The sequence below is a fragment of the Protobothrops mucrosquamatus genome, unplaced genomic scaffold, assembly GCF_001527695.2.
Source record: "Protobothrops mucrosquamatus isolate PMUCROS unplaced genomic scaffold, P.Mucros_1.0 scaffold577, whole genome shotgun sequence".
Classification (NCBI taxonomy): domain Eukaryota; kingdom Metazoa; phylum Chordata; class Lepidosauria; order Squamata; family Viperidae; genus Protobothrops; species Protobothrops mucrosquamatus.
This window is the reverse complement of record NW_015386878.1, coordinates 80210-98516: the sequence shown is the minus strand read 5'-3', so window position 1 is coordinate 98516 and position 18307 is coordinate 80210. Positions and strand designations below refer to the sequence as shown.

General features: G+C 36.0%; 1 protein-coding gene across 1 annotated transcript in view; it reads left to right on the top strand.

Annotated features, from left to right (window-relative positions):
• The window catches only part of CFAP47 (cilia and flagella associated protein 47), a 174451-nt gene extending 156345 nt beyond the window's left edge, over nt 1-18106 (top strand). Inside the window, exons 62-65 of the mRNA XM_015817345.1 lie at nt 1188-1359; nt 2594-2755; nt 9226-9394; nt 17464-18106. Of these exons, the coding sequence (XP_015672831.1) occupies nt 1188-1359; nt 2594-2755; nt 9226-9394; nt 17464-17673 (713 nt within the window). The 3' untranslated portion in view covers nt 17674-18106. The remainder of the gene's footprint in view (nt 1-1187; nt 1360-2593; nt 2756-9225; nt 9395-17463) is intronic.
• Nucleotides 18107-18307: the final 201 nt, after the last annotated feature.

Genomic DNA, 18307 nt, shown 5'->3' with positions numbered 1-18307 from the left:
TTTTCTTGCAGACTTTCATTACCTAAACTAGGTAACATCTATGCTCATTTGAGTTCTGATTGCTGGTGGAGAGGTGCTTAAGTCTTTTTGTTCCCTTTTTGGCTTGTTGATTGTCTCTTTTGCATAGTTTTTAGATACTTTTATGTATATGTATTTATTGAGGGCTTCTTCACTTCTTCAAATCCCTATACTGAAGCATCAACCAGCCTACAGAAAGTAAGATACAGTGTTTCCCTGAAAGTAAAACCTACCCCGAAAATATCTCCTAGATTAATTTTTGGGGGTGGGCCTGGTATAAGCCCTACCCCCAAAATAAGCCCTAGTTTTGGGGCGAGGTGCACACCTAAAAATCAAGCTAGGGAGGGGGTGGGGGGTGGAGCTGCCCCACGTGCCCCGCACCCACTTATCTTGCAGCCGGGCCTCTCCTCGCAGGCCCAATTCTTGTGCAGCCAGGCCTGCATTTCGCAGTCAGGCCTTTCCAGAAGGCCTCTGCAGTCAATGGATTAAATCCATTGCTCGGTTATCGGTTCCAGAAAGGTCTGACTGTGAAATGCAGGCCCGAGCTCCATTCCGAGCTGCAGAATGAAGCTGCTCCTTCGGGTGCAGAACAAGTGGACTGGCTGGACAGGGCTGTCAATCCTGGAGGTGAGTGGAAAAGACCCCCCCCCCCCCAAAATAGGATCTGGTGCCTCTTTTGCAGGCAAAAAAAGAAAAGAAGTCTTGGTCTTATTTTCGGGGAAACATGGTAATTCTTCAGCTTAATTTGTCAGTTATAGTAATTCAACTAAGCTATGATATCCTGGAAGAGACGTTTTTGTCAAATTCATTGACCTCCATGTGTAGATATGGATACAAATCATTATCTTTTTCTGAAAATATAATATTTGAAAAAAATCTTTTCCCCTTTCCTCTTTTTGATAAATACAGTACTTTTATAGACGAGTATTGGATTTTTCAGTTTTGACATTTTCACACAAAAATTGTGTGAAGAAACCCAAAAGTGATTGGAACCAAACCTCTACGTTGGTTTGCAAATGCAAGATTTGTTTGTGCTTAGCTATTCTTTGGGGAATTGAATCGTGTTTCTTGATTTTTTTATTTTGGTCATTAAAATCTCTGTAACATTTCAAGCTGTTTAAAAAGCCAAATGCATTTATATTACATGGATAATTATCTTGATTTTACAGGATTCTCCACAACAGATGAATTTATGTATGAAATTCAATTTGAATCTGAAAGAATGAAATCTCAGCTGAAATCTGCAATAGCTATAAACTTGGTAAAGAAAGAGCGAGATCTGAAAACTGGAATTGTGACCTTGATCTTTAACATAATATTTACACCCTACAAACCAACGAGGTATATTTATGATAGTATCTACAATTTACTTACTAGAATTGAAACATGAATTTTCCTTTATATCTTGGATAAAACTAAAGAGTTTATTCTAATCCATTAATTCAATAATTTGGAGTCTGGCACATGCAAAATACTACTGTCTTGTAAACTCTGATTTAATAAGCTCTGGAAAATGTCACATAATTCACGTGTTCATGTTAAAAACCAAAAATTCTTGTTCATGTACTGAACTATCCCCTGTATCCCAAGGCAGGGCAATTAACAAAACATGAGGGCAGAATGCATGTCATTTTGGTATTGCCATGCTTAGAAACAGACTCCTATGTCTCTAGTCATGGAATTCACTTGAATCCTAAACTGAAAAGAGGACTCTATGTAAGCAGTCTATTTAAATTTATCTGCTTTTTAAATGACCAATTTTAGCCATTTTGAGCCTAACTATTTGGAATTTCCACTGGATAACATAGTTTTTGCTGTGAACATTGTTCTCAAAAGAATTTAAATATCCCATGAAATATATTAATCAATGATCAGAAGGAATTACTGTTTATATTTCAGGTTGGATTTGAATTTGAATAGGTGAATTCAAACCCAGCTTCAGCCAAGATTTGACAAAAATGACCTCAGAGAGCTAATTGTCTCTCATTCTTTCTTCCACTGTATCTCCAATCGTCGTCAAGCTAACTTATATCTGAAAAACACTTTCAGTAGCTCAGTCCCTGGTTGTGCAGAAGGGGAATAGGAGGGAAGAGTTATCTTTTCTAACTATAGTTTCCTTAAGAATGAAATCTCACCTCTGATGGAATGTGGAACTTATGATAGAATGTTATATTACTTTTGGAACTTAAAATACAACTTAAAATACAGTTATTGGATATTATACTGTTGTCACATTATAAATAGTTTTCTCTTCACCAAACTACTATAGTATCTAAATNATCTAAATATACTGTGGTTTAAGGTGAATTAGATTGCATCAATTAGTTTTGGTTTTTCATTTCATAAAGAAGCACATACAAAAAATAATACAATATATAGCTGTCAGCTGTTTCAAAGTAAGAAAAAATATACTATCCTGCCTAAACATAATATCTACAATCCAATTTAGAAAGAGCTGTGTAATGCATTATGTGTTAAGGAATATAAGCTTCCATTGCATCTTCATCATTGACTTGACTTGTGTTTCATTAAACCTTTAATGATAATGAATATTGTATGCTTATTTTTTTTTCAGGAATCCAGCAACTTTGGTGCTACAGCATAGCACAGGAGGCATTTGGAAATTTCCAATATTGTTTGTTGTCACAGATCCAGAAGTAGATGATGTTATTGATATTGAAGCAATTGGTTTAAATAAGGAGTCTGTAGTCAGCTTTAAGCTTACAAGCCAGACAAGGTATGAATATTCAAGGCAAAATGTCTTATCTATTTGTTTATTAGGGTGATATTTAGACTCTAGTGACTTTTTCATCATGATATAAGATAGATAGATAGATAGACAGACAGACAGACAGACAGACAGACAGACAGACAGACAGACAGACAGATAGATAGATAAACTTTATTGTCATTTTGTACGGTGGGCACATTGGCACACATTAAAAATGAAATTTAGTTGCTTGCTCTTAAAATGTACAAATACATTACACACATTTAAACATGCTATATATAACATATATATAAACCTACACCCTTACATATACAGTAAATAACATATAAATATTAATCATTATCCATCTTGAATACATAACGTAAAGAGGAAACTTTAGAGTTCACAAGGTTAATACTGTATGGAACGAATGACTGAATGACTGAATCTGGATGTTCTGCTTCGGATAATACCACAAAGCCTCCTCCCTGAAAGTAACAAGGAAAACAGGTCGTGAAGAGAACGTGTAGTGTCCCAGACAATCAATAAGTAGCAGAAGCGACAAAATTAATCAGTACAATGGTTCACTGAATATTTTCTTCAGTTGTTCATATACAAGTAAGTCAGCATATAGGTGAAAAGAATATGGTATCAGAATAAAATTCTAAAGCAGATTAACAATTGCTGTAGCTGTTAAGTTATTGAATCTCTTCAGGATCCAATCCATGGTAGTTTTTAATTTTTAGCTTACTATTAGATTTATGTTTTGCTTTTCTTAAGGAGGTCAAGCCAGGGCACAGAGAGTTTTTCCTTGTGTTATCTTCAAAACAACCACCTTGAAAACCTGGTGATTGTACAATGAGCAAACCCTCCTCTCCAATTATTATACAAGAATGGGAGGGGATTGGGAAATTGCTATAATTCTTTCACTTCAGGGGGGAAGGAAAATGCCAAGAGCTCAAGAGGAGGTGGGCCAACAGAGAATGCTTGCCCTACTGGTCCAGATAAAATAGGACAAAATTGTATTTGTGTTATTTACTTTGGAGCAGTAAGATTCAAAGTAAATTGGCACATCAGGCAAGGCCCATCAAAAATTTCACAATATAACGAGTCTACAGGGGTTCAGTTTCAGTTACATCAGTTTTTCCTCAAACTTGGCAATCCCAGAATTCCCCAGCCAGTATGAAATCCATACATCTTAAAGCTGCTAAGCCTGAGAAAGACTGCTTTAAAGACTGCTCTGACCTTTCAAAAGGCAGTGAGAATTTCAGTATAATAAATAAGTATATGAAACAGACAGTCATGATGTTGACAATTTAATCAAATTATGATAAGGAAGCTGATATTTTCCTAAGCCAGTTTCTGGGGGAAAATAAAGACCAAAAATACTGTCTCAGAGAATAGGCAAGGTTTTTTTCTGACTTGAAATTATATCTAGGCTCAAGAATTACTAGTGCGGCTTTAGCTGCCACTGCCTTCACACGACTCTAAAAATTCAGCCTATGGAATATTGTGCTGCCCAATTACACTATGTAGGGCTGAATTTGAAAAGCCAGGGAGTAAAGTTGCATAACGAGTAGAGTGTGTAAATTCCAGGGATTGCATGGAATAATGGTTTTGCGATTTTCTGATTTTGTTTCACAAAACTGATTTGAAATCTTCACAGCAAGTAATGAAATTAAAAGGCCACCTGTCTCTCCTGGAGCTTATCCCTACCTTCATAAACATTGATAAAGACACTTTCTGACTACAGAATATATTAATGTATGTAGGAATGAGGGGCAAAATTTGGAACATTCCCCCATGAAAGATTGATAAGCGTGTGGCTCTCAGCAAAACTCTATCTTTGCAGTATCATTTCTCTATCCTTTGTTATTTCCTATCAATCTGGGCAAATGACTAAGGGAGGGAAGTTCTTGGAAAAGAGAGGAGAGAGATGAAATTTTACCATCATTGCTTCCAAAGGATGCTCTTGGCTATAACTGATTTTCTGTGTAGAGTTGACTTCTTGCATCTGTGTATGTGAGAGGGACATTGTCACAGTTGTCTCTCTTGACTCATTGGAGAGGATTCTTCAAAACAAAGCAGAACTTTCTTTACAATTTCAAGATGTCCACTTCAGTGGAGTAGTCTATTTTAGATCACAAAAATGAAGCAATTGCCCTGTGAATGCTATAATCTACTGCTAAGGGTTGATAGTGGTGAGAGATTTAATGTTCTCAGAAAAGGTATAATAAAATATTTATAAAAAGGGCTATGGTGCAACCTTGATTTTGCCATTTCATGTAAAATGAAATTAGAAAATAATCTTATTGCATTTGGAAAGTGTTTTCCCCATCCCTCCCTTTTAATTAGCCAATTGACATTTGTACTTTGTTATACTACTATAATAAGTCAGCACAGATAGATACACCAATATTTTTCTTCATCTTGGAATAAAATTATTAATTTTGCTTTTTCAGTATTGAAAATAATTTTAGTTGCATAGCTAAAGAGCAGAAGTCAGATGATTTTACTTTCATTGCTAGGGTTGTGAATGCTTTGAAAATGATTTAGAATAAATGTTTCACATCTCCCTGATAGGAAATCAATAGAACTTTTACAGCAGCAGCAGCACCTTATTTTCAAGTTTTCATGGAAGTAATAAGCAAGTAATTAAGAGAGGAAGCAAGCAAACTCAGTTTCTCTTTAAAAGACTTCAAACATGGCTTAGACAAGATAAATATTTGCCAGGTCTCCAGATCTCTCAGACCAGCTGGAGAACACTGCAATCTCTTTGCAGAAAGAATCTGAAAGGAGTCAAACATGGGTTATCCTTGTCTTCTCCTTAATCTGGAGAGGAGTTCCTAGCAGCCGATCTCTTCACTGGCTCCTATTTGGCCATGTTTGTCAGTTCTGTGAAAAGCAGAGTCACACTCATGGCCAACTGTTTAAAGTTCAAAATTGATGCTGCTTGTGTGCTGTTCTCAGAGCAAAGCACTGTTTTGAGAGTTTGTTTCAGAAATACTTGGACCAAAAAACCATCCATTTAAAATGATGCTTTTGGGGTGTTTTCTGCTGCTCTGGGTGATTTGATTAGAATGTTGTCTTGAGTATAGTTATTTCTTTAAAACATTCCATCTTGGCCAGCTAGCAGCTGTTCTTGGCATGGCATTTGGCAGAAAGGAATGGTGGGATGGGATAAAGCATCCAAACTGGCATATACTGCAAACAGATTAGATTATTTATGAAGAGCCATTGGGGATTGTACTGCTGCTGGTAAAGGCTGAGAGAGAGAGGAAGATCAGGAATTCTGCAAGAAACTTGTGACTGCATTGATCTCTGTATACCTATTGAGTCTTCTGTCAGAACTGGTGGTTTGAGTCAATCGTATTTTGGTTTAAGAGTGCTGCTTTGAATTTTGACTTTTAGGTTGAAAGCAGCATAATAAGATAGATGGTTAAAAGTGATGACTAAGAAGCAAAAGAAAAATGTCCCTTATTTTGTTTGTTTTTCAATTCAACCACCTTAAAATTTCAAATTTCTCCTCCCAAAAATCATTGCCTCCAAATAAGGCTAGTTTGTTTATTTATATAAGTTAATGATCCTCACAAGGTCTTGGCTATTGGTATGGAAATAATGTTTTCCTGTTTTCCTGATACATATATAACATATTAAATAGAGTTTAAATACTGTTTCCACTTTTAAAGATGTTATCCTCTCTTTAATCAGATTTAAGATTTTCCTACCTCTCCCGCAGTGTGAACTAGTGAATGAAATATTATGTTTAGGACACTGAATGTAGGACATTTTTATTGCTCCTTAGTTGCTGCCTCCTTACCTGTGCTGAATAAATGTTTTATGAAGGTTTTGCCAGAAGCTATCACACTAAACATTTTCAGATGCCACAATCAATTTGCAGATCAGTACATGAAAAAAAACACTGTTCAATCCTGTAACTCCAGAAGAACAGTTTAGCTTCTTCCTTTTACAATATGACTGGAAATTTTATTTCTTTGTACCATAGATATTATTTTCTATATGCCAACTGTCCCTAGGCCCACTCAACCAGTAAGTAAAAGACGAAACACCTTGAACTGTACAGTCAGCACAGTACAACTGAGAAATAAAATATGTCAATTTCAATTGAAACAATGGCACACATTTTCCATTTTAACTAAGTTCAGGTCTCTCATGCTAGTTAGTGGATCATTTATTTCAGGTGTAATAAAATCAGCCTAGAATTTCTGATTTATGTTAATTCTCAGTTTCTTGTCTGATATTTCAAAGCATATGAGAGCATTCTCTGAAGATAATGTGCTATCACAGATCACTTCAACAAAATAAATGGAGAGGAGGGATGCAATTAGAAAAGTTCTACATAAAAAGTATGGAGGAATCTCTATTTGCTAAAGAAAACCTGCCAATGGGTGTAACAGTGATGGATGTAGTTTCTATAAACCTCAATTCAAGTCTTCCTTCAGCCTCACTAAATTATCACATTTTCCATTTGATGTTGGCCATCTGCTTTCCTGGTTTCCACATTGCTAAACAATAATATGGCCAGTTTCTTTTTATTCAATTTGGTGTCCAAACTTACCCATTATTTCTCAGGCTTATTTGTTGAGGGTCATTTTAGTTTCTTCATCAGGTTAGGTTAAAAACCCTGGCTTGGTCCAGTGAGGGTCTTTCAATTTTATCAATCACACAAGAATATTACAGGGGAAAAAATGGGAAGAGGAGTAATACAGGTAGCCCTCGACTTAGGAAAAACGGTCATAAGTCACTTTTTTCAGTGTCATTATAACCTCGAATGATCACTAAACAAATGATTGTAAGTCAGTTTTTTGCACGTGTAAATTTATTTTCTGTTTCCTGATATAATTCATTTGGCTCTGGATGGATTTCATGTGAATGCTAATCAACAATCAACTGTGTTTTTATGTTATTAGATTTTATATAGAAGAGATTAGATATCTAGTTTGTTCAGAAGATATAATTAAAAACTGAAATATATTTTAACAATATATTCTTGAGAGTATTAGTACAGTGCATTTATATAATCTGGTAATAGAATGGGGGATACAGTGAAATTTCAATTTATTAGACACCCATTTATCAGGTTTCAGCTGCAAGTAGCCAAATTTCTAATATCCTTCCTAAATAGCAGAAACTTTTGTGGCTATCTGAATGGAGTGGAGAGCTTGAACTTATTTGACTTTGTTGTCATTGCTGGGGGGATGGGGGATTATCACTTCTTGTTGTTTTATATATGAGATTTTTATTTTTATAAGCTGCCCAGAATCACTGAGAATCAGTTGTGCGGCCGTATAAATTTTCTTAAATAAATATATAAATAAAGATTTCATCATGCATAGATTTTACCTTAATTTTAGGACATCTCTGGCAATTTACATCATTTGCACTAAGATAGGTGATGCAAATAAGGTCACTTTATTTCTTTTACATAATAACAGACAGACAGACCCAGTACATAATCTAGGAGTTCTTCTGCACTCACAACTCTTGCTTGAGGAGTAGGTGGCAGTCATGGCCAGGAGGGCCTTTGCACAACTGCAGCTTGTGCGCCAGTCATGCCCTTTCCTGGACCAACAATCCCTGCTTATAGTTACTCATGCTGTAATCACCTCCCATCTTGATTATTGCAATGTGCTATACATAGGGCTGTCCTTCAAATGTATCAAGAAGCTCCAATTGGTTTAAAATGCAGCAGTCCATGTGGTTTTATGCAGGCCTAAGTATGTACATGTGTCACCTCTCTCGCGGGAAGCTGCTTTGGCCGTTGATTTGCTTCCAGGTTCAATTCAAGATGCTGGTTGTCACCTTTAAAGCCCTACATGGCTTGGGAACAGGTTATTTGAAATCCCGTCCTCTCCCAGTCACATCTACCATACCTGCAGGTATGCTACGAGTCTGTTCTCCTAAGGATTTATATTTAGTGGGACCGAGAAGAAGCCTTCTCTGTAGTAGCTCTCTTCCTTTGGAACATAATCCCTGCAAAAATAAGATTGGCCCCCTCTTTCGCAAAGCCCTGAAGACCTGCTTTTGCTAAAGGGCCTGGGCAACCCAGAGTGGGATGGAGCCCATAAAGTGGCTTATTTGACTTTGTTGCCATTGCTGGGGGGATGGGGGATTATCACTTCTTGTTGTTTTATATATGAGATTTTTATTTTTATAAGCTGCCCGGAATCACTGAGAATCAGTTGTGCGGCCATATATATTTTCTTAAATAAATATATAAATAAAGATTTCATCATGCAAATGACATACTGCCATGATATTGCACTTCCTTTTGCCAAAGCAGTCGTTCTCTTACTATTCCACAAATATTTCAGGAAAATCAGACATGGCGAAGAAAAACAAGGTGACTAACAGGATGCTATGTGATAGTATTAATATTTAATTGCTGATATCCTATAGCAGAACACAAATTACTTTGAATTCTTGTGGCATTATGCTAACTGTTGGGCAATTTATTTTTCTTTGCTGTTCACTAGGTACCCAGAGCCTTACACAGCATACTTTCTACCAGGCAGTGATCCTGAATTCACTGTATCTCCTCAGGCTGGGGAGCTTCTTCCACTTGACACAGCTGGAACCTGCATTACTGTTGGATTCAAGCCCAGTATGTACAGCAAAAAACACAAAGCAACACTGGTAATACAGGTGAGCCCTAAAAATGAGATTCTTGATATCAGACTTGCAGATTTAAGGATATTTTTCCTCCCTGATGAATATGAAGACAATATTTCTATACTTAAATTTTCATGCTTTACTATATAAAAGCAACCGAGAAAAGTTTTAGTTTGTTGTTCCTAATTATATTCATTTTTCATGCTGTACTTGCAGAATTGTTTGTAAGTTCATAAGAAAATAAATCAGTTTATGAAATGTAAATATATTTTTTTCATTGTATTACAAGAAAACCTACATGTTTGTTAAATGTCATTCTTACTAGTGACATTTTTAATATACAAATGCAAATAACATTTGGGTCAATTTAAATAATTTGTGTACAGATAGTCCTCAACTTATAACCTTGTTTAGCAACCACTCGAAGTTACAACTGTGCTGAAAAACATGACTTATAACTGGTCCTCGCATTTACAACTGTTGCAGCATCCCTGCAGTCATGTGATCATGATTTTGGTGCTTGTCAACTGTTGCACATTTACATTGGTGGCAGCATCCCGTGGTCATGTGATCACTATTTGCATCTTCCCCAGCCAGCTTTCAACAAGCAAAGTCAAAAGGGAAGCTGAGACAGAATGTTTCAAATCATGGTCACATAATGCCTCATTTATGACAGCACCACTTAATGACAATTTTTACAAGTAATCTTTACAAGAGGTCTCTATTGTGGTCATAAGTCAAGGACTACTTGTAATGACATTGCTCATTGCAAATTCCAATGCAAACTGGTGGAAATAGAATAAATTTAATGTAAATGTAAGGTAAATGTAAATACCTTCTCCAGACAACTTGAGATCTAGTGGACATTTAAAGAGATATCAATATGGAAATTTGCCCATTTCATCCAAAATCCTATATAAATGGGGGTATATTAGACTGAGTTTTTACTTTATTTTAACATAAGGGAATATTTGAAACCACAGCTTCCATGCATGCTGCTTTTTTTTTTAATTCTGTGAGGGTTTTTCTTCCATATGTCTTAAAATTGGAGAATGTTAGCTTTTTTAAAAAAAAAATAAAGGTGACTCTTCTTTCACCAGCTGTGAAATTTTATTCCCTCAGAAGAAACCAATATCATAAACTGCTTGGAAGTTATTACATGCACACACACAAAGACAAACCAGAATTATTATATAAACAAATCTTCCTTGAATTAGAAGAACAGAGAGGTGATTTAAGTTTTTTTTTCCTAACGAGGTTAAAAAAGAGCCACTGATAAAAGCATACCAATATTAACATAATTAAAGTGACATTTTAAAACTGTACAGTACATAGATTCTGGGAGGAAGAACATCCTGAAACAAGAAGTTGTTTTAGTAAATCATATCTTCTAAGTCTGAAATATGGTTAGAACTGACTGTCTCATTTTAAAGATGCTTATTCATGCTGTTCCCTTTACTCCAGTATAACATAAACTGTTTTTCAAATAAGACTGTACCTGTAAAATTTTGGTGATATTGATCATAGAATTAAATTCAATTGACTGATATTTCTTCCTATAGTCTTCTACTTAATATTAAAAAGCAAACTATGAGAATGATCCAATTTCTCTGTACAGTATGTAGAGTTCACATAAAATACAAAATTCACCAATAGTCAATATTATGATCTGGCTTTCTTTTTCTGAGTAGTACTATTGATGACACTGCAAAGAGGTCATTCATTTGTTCAAAAGTATTTGATACCAGACACCTAAACATAACTATACAACATATAGCTAGAGAAGCATGAGGATCAAGAACATAGATCACTGCCTTTATAATTACGGAAACATGGTGGGATGAAACCCACAAATGGAACACACAGCTAGAAGGATTTAAATTATTTAGAAGAAACAGATGAAATAAAAGAGGAGGTGGAGTTGCTCTCTATATAAGAAATAACTACATCTCTACAGAAATAGAGCACAACAATGATGAAAACTGTCTTGAATGCATTTGGGTCAATATAAAAAGGGGAAAAATGACATTGCCATAGGTGTACACTATAGGCCGCCCAACCAAATAGGAAATAGATGAACTTTTTGCTGGTCAGCTAACTAAGGTATGTAGGAAGCACATCACAATAGTAATGGGGGACTTTAATTATCCTGACATCAACTGGGAGCAAACTCTGCACCAAGTGGAAGATCAAACAGATTCTTGACAAACCTAGCAGACAACTTTGTCTCCCAAAAAGTAGAGAAGGGAACTAGAGGATTAGCCATATTGGATCTAATCCTCACTAACAGAGATGAAATGATGGAAGGTGTGTAAGCCACAGGAACCTTGGGAGGTAGTGATCATGCAATATTGGAATTCAACATTATGGAAGCGCAAGCAATAGAACACAGTCAAACTAGAGTCTTGGACTTCAAGAGAGCTAATTTCAATAAACTTAGAGAGGGCTTGGGAAGGATTCCGTGAATGAGAATCATCCAGGGGAAAACAACTCAAGCAGCTTGGGAAATTTTGAAAAGCGAGATAATAGAAGCCCAGTCTAGCACAATACCAACAAAGAGGAAAAATAACAACTCTCAAAAGAAACCAGCATGGCTGCATAAAGAACTCTCTGATAAATTGAAAGATAAAAAGGACAATATAAAAAATGGAAAGAGGGGCACATAACTAAGACAGAATATAAGCAAATAGCCCGAGTCTGCAAAGATGAAGTGAGGAAACCTAAGGCTCAAAATGAACTAAGGCTTGCGACCAAAGTAAAAAATAACAAAAAAAGCTTCTTTCAACATGTAAAAAACAAGAAAAAAGTTAAGGAAATGATTGGTCCATTAGTGGGGGAAAGTGGCAAGAAGGTGGCAAGCAACAGGGAGAAAGCAGAACTACTTAACTCATTTTTTGCATCTTTTTTTTTTTAATTCTGTGAGGGAAAAAACAGTCCAACCTATCAAAAACAGTGCCATAAAAAACAGAATAGAAAGTTAGGGGAAGTGAGCACCTGTCCAGCCAAGACGAGTTGAAATCACCAGGACCAGATGGACTATACCCCAAGGTTCTCAAGGAACTGGCAGATGTGATCTCAGAACCACTGAACTATATTTTTCAAAGATCCTGGAGCACTGAGGAACTACCAGAGGACTGGAACAGAGCTGATGTAGTTCCCATCTTCAAAAAAGAAAAAAAAATGGATCCAGGAAATTACAGGCCTATCAGCCTGACCTCAATACCTGGGAAGATTCTGGAAAAGATAATCAAACAATGAATCAGCGAACACCTAGAGGCAAACAAACTCATTACTAAAAGCCAACATAGGTTTGTCAAAAACAGATCATGCCAGACAAATCTTATTGCATTCTTTGACCAAGTGACAAAATTAGTGGACCAGAGGAATGCTGTGGATATAATTTACTTGGACTTCAGTAAGGCATTTGATAAAGTAGATCACAACCTACTACATGATAAGATAGAAAAATGTGGGTTAGACAGCATCACCACCAGATGGATTCGTAGCTGGCTGACCGGCTGTACTCAGCGTGTGGTCCTCAATGGAACTGCATCTAGATGGAGGGAAGTGTGTAGTGGGGTGCCCCAGGGCTCTGTTCTAGGCCCAGGGCTCTTCAACATCTTCATCAACGATTTGGATGAGGGGATAGATGGGAAACTCATCAAATTTGCAGACGACACCAAGCTGGCAGGAATAGCCAACACTCCAGAAGATAGGCTTAAGATACAGGAGGATCTGGACAGACTTGAACACTGGGCGCTATCTAACAAAGTGAAATTCAATGGTGAAAAAAGTAAGGTTCTACATTTAGGCAAGAAAACCCAAATGTACAGGTATAGTATAGGTGGTACCTTGCTCAATAGTAGTAACTATGAGAGGGATCTCGGAGTCCTAGTGGACAATCACTTAAATATGAGCCAGCAGTGTGCTGCAGCTGCCAAAAAAGCCAACACAGTGCTGGGCTGCATTAATGGAGGGATAGAATCAATGTCACGTGAAGTATTAATACCACTTTACAATGACTTGGTAAGGCCACACTTGGAATACTGCATCCAATTTTGGTCACCACGATGTAAAACATGTTGAGACTCTAGAAAGAATACAGAGAAGAGCAACAAAGATGAATGCAGCCGCGCTGGCGGTGTTGGGAGGGACTCGTCGCTCCCATGTAACACCGTTACTGCGCGAGCTGCACTGGCTGCCGGTGGCTTTCCGGGTGCGCTTCAAGGTGTTGATTATCACCTTCAAAGCNAGCAGGACTGGCCTAAGGGGTAATTTTTAGCGGGGTTTTAAATATAATTTTAAAATAACAAAGGCCAATCTAATATTTCCTTTTAATTATGTTTTAATGATAGTATTTTGGTATTTTTTGTATTTGTTTTTATCAGGCTGTTAGCCGCCCTGAGTCCGCAAGGAGAAGGGCGGGGTAAAAAATCCAATAAATAAATAAATAAATAAATAAAATAAATAAATTAGGGGACTGGAAACAAAAACATATAAGGAACGGTTGCTGGAATTGGGTATGTCTAGTTTAATGAAGAGAAGGACGAGGGGGGACATGATAGCAGTCTTCCAATATCTCAGGGGCTGCCACAAAGAAGAGGGAGTCAAGCTATTCTCCAAAGCAGGACAAGAAGCTACAGATGGAAACTAATCAAGGAGAGAAGCAACATAGAACTAAGGAGAAACTTCCTGACAGTTAGAACAATTAACCAGTGGAACAACCTGCCTCCAGAAGCAGTGAATGCTCCAACACTGGAAGTTTTTAAGAAGAGACTGGACAGCCATTTGTCTGAAATGGTATAGGGTTACCTGCCTGAGCAGGGGGTTGGACTAGATGACCTCCAAGGTCCTTTCCAACTTTATTATTATTATTATTATTATTATTATTATTATTATTATTATTATTATTATTATTATTATTATTATTATTATTATTAATCATGGGAGGCATATTTGACCAAGCATAAGGTTTTGTGCTTGGTGCTACCTTTACAGCATCTACTCTTCCAAAGCTTCCTTAGATTGGCTTGAAGATTTTGTTTTTTTTTCATCCATCCACTTTTACTTCCCACCTTTCACCCCTCCCACACACACATACCCATTTTTTTTAAGGAAGCAGTGCTCTGGCTATAAATGCCTGTAGAAAGACAGTGGCCTGTGTCAAAGATGAAAAAATGTAGAAGTGTACATATTTCTAAACAGCAAATAGAACATTAGAAATTCAGACTCCTACATTTCAGAATGTTTTCAGAATGATTTCAAATGCCTGATTTGTATCTTGTCACTCAATACCATATACTGTACATTCATTTGTTTATTCTATTTGTATCTGGCTGCAGTCCAAAGTGATTCTTGGCAGATATCCAAAAAAAGACTTAGAACCTTATTAAATAATTATATTAAATTGTATTAAATATTAAATAATTTTAATATTAATATTAATGATTTGTAATATTATATTAAATAGTAAGACCCTGTGCTAACTATCAGTAAAATTATATTTATTTCAGAAGTAGCTTTTGTCTAAAATAGTTTAAAAATTTAGCCATCCCACATAATGTTTTAGTAAACTTCCTCACCCAATTATCTTTACATGTTTTAATAAAAAGACAACTCTTATAATTTTGTACATATACACAAATATATATGTCTAGGATCAAAAAGAAATATTGACCCTGGTAAACCATTGCAGTTTACATGGCATTAACAGTGGTTGATAGCCAGCTATTAAAGCCAAACCCTACAGATTAAAATAGCAATACCAACACAAAATTGGAGGCAAATGTTATTTATTTATTCAACTTATATGGTTTCCCATCTCAAACATATAACTTTGGGTAACAGTGAATAAAACAGGCAAAAACTTCATAAATAACATTCAGTCAAAAAATAAAGGAGCTGAGATAAAATCAACAAATATCAACATAACCAAGATATGGTTTTAACCACATAATCTGAGCCCCAGGCTCAGCCAGCCAGATTTTTAAGATTTCATGTAAGCCAGTAGGATTGGACCAACTCTAAGATAATGTGGAATGATATTCCAGAGAGCAGGTACCACAGCAGAAAAAGATTTAAGAGGTCTTTAGTGCACTCTGAACTTGGTTGTTTTCTTGCAGACATTTCATTACCCAATCTAGGTAACATCATCAATGCTAGTAAGGAGTTGGGTTTGCTTTCAGTTTATATTCTAGTGGTTTGCCCTGACAATGTTGGTGTGGGTGGTTTTAGAGATTCTTTGGTTGGCTGTTAACTGTTGGCTTGTTTGGCAGCTCCTTGATTGGGCGTATTGTTTACTTGATTGTTGGTCTGATGATCTTGGAGTTAACTTATGCTCATCTGGGTACTGATTCTGGTGGAGAGGTGGTTAGGTCTTTTTGTTCCTTTTTGGGCTGGGTGATAGTCTCTTTTGCATAGTCTATAGATGTTAACATCTATGTGTTTATTGATGGCTAATTTGTCAGAATGCCAGAGTTCTAGAAATTCCCTGGCGTTTTTAATATGAGATGCCTCCAGCCACTGCCACCTCTCTGCTGCCCACCTCTGCTGCTGCGGTCCCCAACTGCTTTGACCTGGAGCTCCGCAGCAGTGGTGGCAGCAGTGGCAGTGGGATGTGTGAAAATGAGAAGTCCCTGGCTGCTGCCACCACTCTGCGTTCAAAGGAAAGGAAGAAAGAAATTGTGTCTATGTGTGTGTATGTGTACACTAGATTGTAAATTGCTGCAACTGATCAGATCTTTATTTTGATATCGCAATCACTAATCACTGTAATCCAAGTGTTAAAATGTACTTTAAATTTAATATATGAAATATAACTACTTAGCCTACTACTTAGGATTAAGATTTCACTGGCACTGCTGCAGCTGCTTTTAATTTTTTTTTTTATTCCTACCACCACTGTGGAGACAATTGGATTCTATATAGATGCCAGATAAAATTCTTCCAAGTCTTTTGAATTATTGTGCTTAAATATGGATTGCTCTCTTATGATCTTCATACAAATGCTAAACAGTAAATGAAATAGGATGAACTCCATGGTATCTCATATTTCTTGGACATTGGATAAAATCCAGTGTCTAAGAAATAATCAACAGCATTAGCTTCTGTGACCACCATTGGGGAGGAATGGAAACAATATAAATATGGATCTCTTGCATTGATTGCAATTGGATATAATGGTAAATTACAATATAATATTATGAGACACAACTAGTACAGTGTTATGAAAAAAAACTTGGAATCAGGCTACTCTTTGTTGCAAAACCACAGTGCTTTGCTTCTTTTTTAATAAAAGCTGGTTACAAAAGGTGATTCATCTTCTGATGATGTTTACATAAGATAACATTAAATGTTTATTAAATAATCTTGTTTCTACCAACTCTAATTAGTTACTTTAGCATTTAGAAAACATTCTAAACTTGATGTGGTCTTGCACCTTGTTTTTATTTTAAATCTTGTTTTAATGTTGTAACATAACTACTCCACCTGTTCTTATAGTAAGAATCTTATGCAATGTGTACAAACACTGGAAAAGCTGTTCAATCCTAATACAAACAACAATGCTTGCTCTTTGCCAGCTGTAGATTTTATATTGGTACAATATATCCATATGTCCCAAATACGGAAGTTTCCAGGATAAACTACTCGCCGTTTGCTTTTTCTATGCTATATTATGAGATAACTCATTAACCCAAACTAAGACACTAAAAGTTTATGCTATTTCTTGTGCTTAGCCCCCAATAATCACTGGGATATAAATAAAGCCAGCACCTTATTTGTTAGTTTTGTGTACTTCCTACTGTGCAATTATCTCCTTGAAACAGAATTCCAAACTGTGGCACATTAACAAGTGCATAGATTACCTGGGGTGCTAGACAGTGTGCGTATTTGAACATGCTGCTCTTAGTACATAAAACAAAATATCCTTTCTTACTATGCATGGTAATGCTTTCTTTCCAGTATGGTGCAGTTTCAACAGTGTAGCACCCCCGCATGGAAAACATTGAAAGACCTAATTACAGACATTGTGCCAGATAGCTGTGTATGCTTCATGTAACAAATGATAAACTTTTATTGAAACTTTTCTTCTATGTTTTCAGACAGCAGCAATGCAATGGATGTATGAAATTAATGGTCTACTCCCAAAGACTATCCCACCCACTTCTTCAGCAAAAGTAATTTGCAGGAATACGTACATGACATCAGCAACAGTACAACAACGCAATTTTGTACGGGAAAATATGAAAATCTTATCCACCAGCGTGTCCTCCCCAATTAAAGGGGCACCTCTCATTTTAAGAACAAAATAAACTTTTATACAAAATAACTTTTTATCTTATGAAAAATGTAGAAAAAATATTGATATATAGACAAATATACTACAGTTGTGTTAATCAGCAATTAATGAAGGAATTTTGTTTCATTAATTTGGAAAAAAATGTGTAAATCTGTTGGGTTTTCTATGTCCTTGGGATCTAGTGGTGATGGTGAAGAAGAGAGCCTTGCCATTTTCACAATGCCTAAGATTGGAACAATATAGTACTTCATCTATTTTTAGGGTAGAAACCAAATTCATTAAGTTAGCTAAGTATAAGATATTGCAAAGCACGATTTGGGCTGTTCATGCACATAAATAGGAGCATCAAAGTTATTATGGCATCCTTATTAACAAGTACTATAATTATTTTCTATTGCCAGTGCTATACTGTTGATCATTAAACTACTATTTTATGCTGATTTCAATTTGATATCTGTTGATTTTTTTATATTCATAAAAAAAGAAATTATAAAAAATTGCAAGTACCTAGAATGTTTAGCAGCACATTTTAAGAAAAAATATTTATAATATTGATGATATGAACTGCTAGAATCACAGATCTGCTATAGCTGCCATATCAGCTTCATTAGCAGGAATAGAGTGAAATTTTATCAATAGCCCAAAAA